This window comes from Phragmites australis, chromosome 5 (assembly GCF_958298935.1).
Source record: "Phragmites australis chromosome 5, lpPhrAust1.1, whole genome shotgun sequence".
NCBI lineage: Eukaryota > Viridiplantae > Streptophyta > Magnoliopsida > Poales > Poaceae > Phragmites > Phragmites australis.
In genome coordinates, this window is record NC_084925.1 from 6,762,843 (window position 1) to 6,773,382 (window position 10,540).

A 10,540-nucleotide genomic window follows, 5' to 3' on the forward strand; every position below is an offset into this window, starting at 1 on the left:
AGCCGCCAATGGTGACCACCTACCCAAAAACACACGTGAAAGCACGAAGGCCACTGCTACAAAACACACACATAGGCATAAAGCCACTGCCGCAGATCCTGGCGCTGACGACCTCGATGTCGCCGACATCGTTGTCGAGACCAATTCGTCATTGTCGCCATGTCTTGGACTTCTTGTTGCCGCCGCTGTCCTTGATCCACAATGACGAGCCGCCGAATCAACTCGCCGGCGATCCGCCATTGCCCTCCGCGTCTCCTCACGGGCGTTGGCATGATGCTGTGCCGCCGAGCTCCACATTGGACTTGATCCCGTCGGATCCGCCACCTCCTCTTGCCGATTCGTCATCACTGTCCAACGTGCCCGCACCGACCGCCGCATCGATCGCGTCCACTTCTTCTACCCTGACGCGCAAGCGCCGTCGTCTACGTCTTCCCCAACAATGACGGCATCAAAATCGTTGGCACCGCCTTCTTCATCACGTGTGCGGCCCCGCATGAGCTGCCGCCTCCGTTTACCTAACGCCATCGTTGAAATTGATGGCGGACCCCAATGCAAAGCGGATCCTGCAATATCCACTACATCCTCATCAGCCCGCCGCCAAACGGAATGACCGCAACCTCCTTCTCCTTCATGTGCAACGCTGGTGAGCAGCCGAGTGCCGCCACCTCCTTCGGCCTTGCGCGGGAAGGCCGAGTTTGGCACGGAATCCGACCACCACTCCCTGGGCACAGGAACCTCAGGCTCCTCCTTGGTATCCGAGTTCTCCTCAGCATTGGGCTCCTCATGGTTAGCCGTGTGTTCGTTGCCGTAGCCTACCTCGGCAAAAAGAGCCTCCCGGTTGTTGTCGACCTCTTTGTCACGGTTGGATGACAAGAGAGGCGACAGCACACTGAGCGGCGATGGCAGAGGTAATGGCAGTGGCGACAATTAGGACGAGGAGATGGCCATGGAGCAAACCGAGTGAATCTTTTGAGAGCGAAGTGAGAGAGAGTGAGTGTGTCAGAGTAGGAAAACCCTAACTGATTCCCGTGAGAATATAAAATGCGAAGCATTACCCGCTTGGCTTCCTGACTACTCATATTCCGTATGGTTCCACACGGTGATCGACTGTTATAACCGCAATATCACAAATGACTCTTTTGAAAAATCATCTATCATTATACGAGGCTGCTAGCGTCCGGACGTCCGATCCGGGCGCAGCGTCGGACGGTTTTTTTGAAACATTATCAAAGAACTCCTGTAACATCTAAAAGATACTTTTGCAACATTGAAATACATACACCGAAAAAGTAATTAGCGGATCCGAAAAAATTATCCATTTGAGTTAATTTCGTTGGACGATGTGTGAAACATTCTCGAAGAACTTCTGCAACAAATTTTCATAACGTCTGAAACATTAAATTTGAACATCTGAAATATTAAATATGCGAAAATATAGAAATTAACTCGAATAGATAATTTTTTCAGATCCGAATCTGTACATAAGAGATTTCAGGATGCAACATACGAAAATAACTATGGCAACAAATTTTTATAACGTCTGAGACATTAAATTTGAACGTCTGAAACATTGGAGATACGAAAATCTAAGAATTAACTCGAATGTATAATTTTTTCAGGTCTGGATCTATACGCACGAGATTCCAAAATACAACATACGAAAATAATTATGGCAACAAATTTTCATAACGTCTGAAACATTAAATTTGAATGTCTGAAATATTAAAGATACAAAAACACAAAATTAACTCAAATAGATTATATTTTTGATTCAAAGTACATAGGCCGGCTCAGCAAAACGTCCTATAGCTCCGAACGTACGTAGCCAAGCATTTCCGATCATTATATCACAAGCGGTTCATTTGTGCAGCTGACTACGATATGATCATTCATCACAAATGGTTTGTAAAGATAGGAATAATATCACAGACGGTTGCTACATGGAACCTACTGTGATGTGCTGTTATCCCAACCGTTTTTTCCCGAGCTCTCCGAAGCCAGTTGCATATGATTCTCATTGGGAAACGTCTACCTTAACTCCGTCACAGACGGTTTTTTCAAACCGATTAGATACCCCGTTAGATGTGACGTTATGCAGTAGTGTGTTCAAATACAACTATGGGTCATCATAAAACCAGTCAATCCACTTCCTGTTCTTTCCATAGTAATTTGTAAATCTCGATCAACGTTTGGACTTTCATTTTATACTAGGTGGATTGGCGCGTCCACGCCGTGTCCATTTTTTTCACAGAATATGATGAAAGAAGTCAAAAAAATTATGTTCACTAATTTTGGGTATCTCAATATTTATTTATGAATTTATTAATATTTAAAACATTCATTTAATTATGAGGAAAATAATATTATTTTTATGCATGCACATAATTTTAATAGGCAGACGACAGTAATACAAACCTAACATAATTTGTTTCATATTTTTTTGAGTTTTAGATATTTTTCTGTGCATTTTAGATTATTTCAACCGATTTATCAATATAACTATTATACTTTTCGCTATTTTTCTAGAATTTCCAAAAAATTATATTATACATGTAAATATACAGATATATATATACATACATACATGTATATGTATACATATATACATATGTAGGGCTCATATAAACAGTAGCTATAGCAACTTCGACCCCTAGGATCACTCCAATTCTTGGAGCTTTAATATATATAAGTATTGATTACAACTATATGTGCCATCCATCCAAAAAAAGTTGGGACTGCTGTCAATTTCTAGACGGTTCAAATTCGAAAAGTATTCTGCAAGTTCTCTCATCCTCTCAAGATGTTAGAAATTGTTCCGGTCGATAGCGAGGCTGGAACCTGCTGCTGACCCGCCGATAGATGATGCCTTATGCAATTTAAGTAGTGTTTGGTTTCTTGTATGGAGACGTACATATATGAGTTGGTTTTGGATTGGAGCTCGTCCTGCTGTTTGGTTCGTTGGATTGAATCATCCTGTTCAGGACGAGGTCGTTCAGATTCTTGGATTATGCTGAGTAGATGTACGAGGTGGCGCGATAAATTTGGTTGAACGAAGAGGGCAGAGCATCCGACTCCTGACTAATTCCTGTAACCACAGGTCGCACCTTGCGTGTTGTTCTCACCGCTGCGCCGCCGCCCGCCTCGCACGTCGCCGGCCTTGCCACTGCGCCGCCACCCACTTCGCACTGCCCTCTTCACTGTCGCCGCCCACACTCACCGACTCCATTCTCCCTCCCCACCATGAGCGCCTTCGCCTCCGCCATCTCAAGGACGCCCCCCCCCCCCCCCCTGCCTCGAAGCCGTCGCGGGAGAAGGCTAGGGGTAGGAGCGGGGCTGGCCAACAGACACGCCAAGTTGCAGGCTTCGGCGGCGACAGGAACGGGGATCATCACACCATGCATGCATCGATCTTACGCCTGGAGACAGAAGCCGTCCATATGAGCTTTTTTTATTTTTATATTTTGAAAATCAAAAATTGTAAAACTAGACATCAGTTTGATTTTTTTTTTTGCAAAATAGATTATTGTCACTAGTTGAAAGGATGATATTAAGGTGTCGTCCTTCCAACAAATGATAGATTTTAAAAAATAAAGATGTCGCACTTCAAACAGGAGGTAGGTAAAAAAAACGTTGCGTTCCATTACTCTCAAAATTCAAAATACTATCAAAATAATCATAAAAAATTCTAAAAATATATATATTGTAGAGAATACTATAATCTATCTTAAAAAAATGTATGTTGTAGAGAATACTATAAGCTATCTCAAAATTCAAAATACACCCATTGAAAGAGCGACAGTAGCCGATTTTGGCAAATTTTTTCAAACAAATGCCTAGTTTTGTAATTTTTTATTTTCGAAATAAAAAAATTCTCCAATATTTTCCTGCTCGTCACGTTACACCATGGGTTTCACTGGGCTCCTGTCGCCGCCTGTTCCCAACCCATGGGTTTTACTGGGCTCCCCCTTAACCTGTGTCCGCTCCCCACAACTGGACGTAAGGACGTTGCACCATGGCAGGTTGCAACTCGCAAGCAGCCCGTTTAAGAAAGTGACAAGAATTCAAGAAAAGAAAACCCAAAAGTTATGTCATCCCCTTGTGCGGATTCTTGTTATAGGTTGATAGCTTTATCACCATCTTTTTTAGCTATGAGATCCCATAAATTCATAAAGGTAGCATCATATTTTATCATTTATCTCTTTTGTTGAGGGCACCATCGATGTTGGTTCATAGTCTCATATATGTTTTAATATTGGATTCGAGGCATTGGCTATTGTAGATATCCGATGGTTGAGGTTCTTTGTTATAGTTGGTACAAGATTTCGACCCTAGTTTCAATGATATGGTTCTCTCAGTTGCTGCAGGCGAGTTGATGAACCATAGAGGTTATTGGAGGTGAATAAAATGACATATTGTCTTCTATATAATATGAGGATACCTTTCTTCCAAGTTTAATATAATTTCAGCCTTATTCGGGAAAAAAAAGTATTTGAAGGATTGAGCAAGGAGACTAGAGGGGGTGAATAGGTGACTCACTAATTTTTTGGATGACCTTTTCTAATTATCACCCAATGAGCCTCTCTTGTTCCTTAGATATTTTGACATCCCTAAAATGCCCCTAGGTCAACACATATACATATCTTTCCATAAAAGTGTTTTCGTCCAACTTTTTATCCTTTCTTCAGCCCCATCCAAAGTCTTCATAACCTTGCTTCACCTTGACACAAGCCTCATGAAGTTTCCACGTACACCATCCATTACCTATGGATTTGAGGCTAAACCACTAAACAATCTTGTATGATTCTAAAAGCATGGCTTTCTACTTGCTTATATTTGTTTAAAAATACTCTTATAATATATAATTATTTTTATTTAAAATAATATATTTTTATAGAAATCATAAAGTCATAGTGTCAACCTGCAGAGCTACCAATTTACTAAACGGCTAACATTTGGAATAAGAGGCAGTAGGTGCTTTCGAAGAGCCATCGCAGTACTAAAGGGAGCTTTAAGCATATGTCTCTGGATGACAAGTGTCAAACACAATATGATGTGACCATGGCAATACATCACTCCAATTCTGCAGCCCTTTTCAATTTGGGCAAAGAAAACATCGGGATTTGTTATCTAAAATAAATATCGGGGTTGTTTTAATGGGTGAACGTTCGCGACTCGAGGAAATAGTGAACGCCTTCAACGTTTTTGAAAATCCGACAACAATATCTGAAGCCTAGCGTTCGGCAATATAATCTGCAAAGACATGCTCTGGTAATTGAACGTTGAAGCTTAATAAGCTTCTTAAAACAATGCGTCACATGATACTTCTGAAGTTCTCGATCACACTTATTCCAATACATATGTAGCTTTTAATACATGGTTAGCCCTGACCAGTGGGCTAGAGACGACATAGTGTCTTTTCCCCTTTATTTTGAAGAGTGCGTGAATTAGGCTACCTGCCTCATCGCATCCATCCATATATGTGCGTAGTAATAGACGACTTGTGTGGAATCTCAACTGGACGATGAGTGATGACGATAATGACGAAACCTGAAAGTTATGGCAGACCGTGGCTGGAGCAGCCTTCAGGCGAGCAGAACGGCGGCGGGCGGCGCGGCAGCGGCTGCGGCGGACGACAGAACGGACGGAAACGATAGAACGGAGGGAAAGGGTGGCGCGGAGTAGGAGCTGCAAAAGGGAAGCAAGCCTGTTGGTTAGCCGACTTGAATTGCTAGCTAGTGCAATTGCTTGACTTGTTGCAACACGCACGCCCGTCATGCAAAGGCAACAAGAAGCTGGACTCACGGGGAGGGTTGTTCGGCGGTGGCGGTGGAGGGAATGACGGCGACCCCGACGGCGACGGCGGCGGACGACAGAACGGACGAAAACGACAGAACGGAGGGAAAGGGTGGCGCGGAGTAGGAGCTGCAAAAGGGAAGCAAGCCTGTTGGTTAGCCGACTTGAATTGCTAGCTAGTGCAATTGCTTGACTTGTTGCAACACGCACGCCCGTCATGCAAAGGCAACAAGAAGCTGGACTCACGAGGAGGGTTGTACGGCGGTGGCGGTGGAGGGAATGACGGCGACCCCGACGGCGACGGCGGCGGACGACAGAACGGACGGAAACGACAGAACGGAGGGAAAGGGTGGCGCGGAGTAGGAGCTGCAAAAGGGAAGCAAGCCTGTTGGTTAGCCGACTTGAATTGCTAGCTAGTGCAATTGCTTGACTTGTTGCAACACGCACGCCCGTCATGCAAAGGCAACAAGAAGCTGGACTCACGGGGAGGGTTGTTCGGCGGTGGCGGTGGAGGGAATGACGGCGACCCCGACGGCGACGGCGGCGGACGACAGAACGGACGAAAACGACAGAACGGAGGGAAAGGGTGGCGCGGAGTAGGAGCTGCAAAAGGGAAGCAAGCCTGTTGGTTAGCCGACTTGAATTGCTAGCTAGTGCAATTGCTTGACTTGTTGCAACACGCACGCCCGTCATGCAAAGGCAACAAGAAGCTGGACTCACGAGGAGGGTTGTTCGGCGGTGGCGGTGGAGGGAATGACGGCGACGGCGGCGGACGACAGAACGTAGGGATGAAAGGGCGGCGCGGAGTAGGAGCTGCAAAAGGGAAGCAAGCCTGTTGATTAGCTGACTCGAATTGCTAGCTAATGCAACTGCTAGACTATTAATCAAAGATAACTTATTTAAAATATATTGGTAAGATAGTGAGAAGTGTTATTTTTATTATAAAAATAAAATGATTAAGTATTTTTTTTTACTGTCATTTTACCCGATCTACGTGCATGATTTATCGTGCATGTGACTTCGAATCTTTACTCACCGCGTAGTACACCAAATATATGTGAAAATTAGTTTTACAGTCATGGTAAACAATAAAAAGCTAAAATAATGGTGATAGCAGCTACTTTTTGTTGATTGTTATGGTTACGAAGGAATAATATTATCTTTTTTTTAAAAAAATCTCCTTTACTTATACTTGTATATGGTGGCTTGATACGTAGTGTGTTCTGTAGCAGCAGGAGCATCAAGAGTTTGTGTCAATAATGTGTGTGCACTTGGAGTAAGTGATCAAAGATATTTTTATCCGGTTTGGATGACAGTCTAGACTACGAATTGAGGGTCCTCTGCTATAAACTTGCACTGGAGTGTTACTAATACTTTACTTTGTATCACTTTTTTTTGTTGAACTTATATTTTTTTTTAGTTGTGTGCATCTTGATTACGCAGAAATCGAGAATAAACTTTTATACAATTATATCATATTAATAAGACGATAAGGGTTAATAAAACTTTCTTATAAAAAGAAAAAAATTGAACAGATACTTATTGCAACAAGATGCTTGACTCACGAGGAAGTTTGTCCGGTGGCGGCGGAGGGAACGACGGCGTTGGCAGAAGGCCGCCGGAGGGCGGCGCCAGGACGTGCCGGCAGTGGTAGCCGCTCGTGGCCGCCAGCCAGAGCGCCACGGCGAGCTGCACCAGCGCTACAAGGCGGGGGCGCCGCGGCAGCATGGCCATCACGCACTCCCGCACCGACACGTACTCTTGATGATCAGCTAGGAGCTTGCTTTGGCTCCGTTCGTGTTGGCGTCGTGTTATTTATAGGCCGGCCGGTCACCATTTTTCTTTCAGCCATAGACACTGCTGCCGTTAGTTGTATGCTTGCAGTACGTGCCACTAGTAGTGGCCATGGCTAGTGGCTAGCTTGGTGCCAAATTTCCAGGACCACCATATTTGCCGGTTCACAGACGTTGAGAAATGTATTTTTACAGTACATTAAAACAATGTCTGCTGTCTATTTTTTTATCCGATGGTTCGAGTTGATCATATAATATCTTTATTTCCAGCTCTATCATTAGTATTATTTTAGAGTATAATTGGTATCATAGGATAGGATTTGAAAAAAAATCATGGCACGTGGATGAATGTTAGGTCAAACTAGACTTTGAACCATTTGTTGTTCGCATATATTTCTATAGGTTTTTTTTGTCTGGCCATAACTCGGGCCGCCGGCCTCATCTCCCCCAACGCGCGCCGCCGGCCTCATCTCCGCGCTCGATCCGAGTGGAGCACGCCGCCGGCCTCCTCTCCCCTAAGCGCGTAGTCGGCCTCCTCTGTGCGCAAGATCCGAGTGGAGCGCGCCACCGACCTCCTGTCCCCGCCCGATCCGGGTGTAGAGTGGCGCCGACCGACCTCCTATACCAGTACGATGAGGCTGCCTCCCTTTCCTCATCACACTCCCTGCGGCTGGAGGTCTCCCTTTGGCCTGGCGTGGGCGACGGCGCACTGGAGGCCGATCAGATCGAGGAGGGGGCGGGGGATCCAGGTTGCAGCGCGACTCCGATTGATGGGCGGTGCGAGCTGAGGCAGATCACGGTGGGCAATTCTGTTGGAATGTGGCCCATTTAAAGCCCATTCATGAGAATGCAAAGCAAGAAGGTTTAGTCCCGTATTGCCAGGCAAGGGGATGTAGACCAACTTAAATACTTGAGTTCTCTGGCCTCTTTGAAATAGAGAAAATGAGAAAGAGAGAGTATACTTTGCTATATTCACACGCACGCGCGCGCGCGTATTCGCGTATTTTTCGCGTGAATATCCGCGTGACTTGTGACTTGCGACGCGCGGCCGTGGCGTGGCGTGGCAGCACAAAATTGCCAGCCCTTTTGCTGCTCTCCCTTTTTAATTGTAATCAATGCCATAATCAGCTGTTTTAATCGCGATCAATGCCTTAACTCTGAGGGTTATTGGTCAGTTATGGAGGCTGCAATTGTGGGAATTTTATGAGAGAAAACGGCTCCAAGAGGGCAGCCATTTCCCTATAAATCCTGGAGACGTCCAGGCTTTTGGAACAGATCTCTCTGCTCCTCATTTTCTTCTCCACCCATCCAAATCACTGTACTGAGTGCTGTGCTGCTGGATCTCGCCGGCCCTTCTCCTTGCCGTGCACAAGGTTGGAGGGTGAGCGGTATCTCCGAGCCTCTGCCGTCGTGAAGCCCGCACGAGGGACGGCAATAAGGTTTCTGGGCAGCGCATCTGCGCGACCGCTCTGCACTGCTTCATCTTCGATCTGCACGGCAGCAAATCGACACATCGTCAACTTCATCCCTTCATCAACCCGACTGTGAGTTCTTGATGAAACTGATGGACTTTTGGTACTTTTGCTTGCTGCTAAGGTTAGGAGTATGTTCAAATGTTATAGATCGTGAAATATGCCTTTGTATAAAATCTGGAATTAGATTTTTGCGCAAATTACCAACATTCCAGAAACCTTATTGCGCTAATTCTTATTCAGCAATGGCTGGTGCTTCGGATGCAATGAAACCTGAGAGGTTTACTGGTGGCATGAACTTCCGTAGATGGCAGACTAGAGTCAAGTTTTGGCTCATGTCGTTGGGACTGTGGTGGGTAATCCATCCACAGATGCCACTCACGGTTGATCAGAATACCAACTTTGGGAGTGCAAGAGACACTGCACTCGGTTGCATCTTGACCTTATTATCAGATCAGTTGTACGATGTGTATATGAATTACACAAACCCCACAGAGTTGTGGGAAGCACTTGAGCGCAAATTTGCGGTCTCCGAATCTGGTCGCTTGCTTTATACCTGTGAGCAATTCTATGACTACAGCATGGATGCTGCGAAGTCGATAGTTGCACAGGCGCATGAGTTACAGCTTCTAGTTGGGGAGATCGCAAGTTTGGGTTGTGTCCTGCCTGATAGGTTTGTGGCAGCGGGTATTATTGCCAAACTTCCTGCATCATGGAGGGATTTTGCCACTAGCCTGAAACACAAGAGGGAAGAGATCTCCACCGAGGATCTTATTATAGCCCTTGATGTGGAGGAAAAGGCAAGAGCAAAGGACATGCCGATTACATCCGCGGCAGCGGAAAATGGTGCCAATGCAAACATCATAGAGAAAAAATTGTACAACAAGAACAAGGGCAAGATGCAGGATGGTGGAAAGCCAAAGAAAACCACTAACTTCAAAAAGAAGAACATTGAGAAGAAATTGAAGGACAAAGCATGTTTTGTGTGTGGCAAAGATGGGCACTTTGCAAAGAATTGCCGCTACCGCAAAACTAGAGAAGATGGACAGCCAAACAAGAAGGCTGTGAATGTTACTATTGGCAACAACGGCAATGAGGCCGGATCTTCTGGGTATGGTAATCTACCAGTTGTATTCTCAGTATTACAATCAACAGATTGGTGGGTTGATACTGGTGCCAATATACATGTGTGTTCTGATATTTCCTTATTTTCCTCTTATCAGGGAGCGCGGTCTTCCTCCGTCCTGATGGGAAACGGATCTGCTGCTTCTGTTCTTGGTGTTGGTACGGTCGAACTGAAGCTCACTTCAGGGAAGATTGTCCATTTGAAGAACGTGCAGCATGCTCCAACAATAAACAGGAACCTTATTAGTGGTTCTTTGCTTTGTCGGGATGGTTATAAGTTAGTGTTCGAGTCCAATAAAGTTGTCATGTCTAAATTCGGGAACTTTGTTGGTAAAGGCTATGAGAGCGGAGGCTTGT

General features: G+C 45.2%; 1 protein-coding gene across 1 annotated transcript; it reads right to left on the bottom strand.

Annotated features, from left to right (window-relative positions):
* Positions 1-5,582: 5,582 nt before the first annotated feature.
* On the bottom strand, positions 5,583-7,527 carry LOC133917783 (leucine-rich repeat extensin-like protein 1). Its single transcript, XM_062361638.1, has 6 exons — positions 7,343-7,527; positions 6,514-6,606; positions 6,277-6,396; positions 6,040-6,159; positions 5,803-5,922; positions 5,583-5,685 (listed from the first exon to the last, which is right to left on the bottom strand). The coding sequence occupies exons 1-6, from the start codon at positions 7,525-7,527 to the stop codon at positions 5,583-5,585; spliced, it is 741 nt and encodes a 246-aa protein (XP_062217622.1).
* Positions 7,528-10,540: the final 3,013 nt, after the last annotated feature.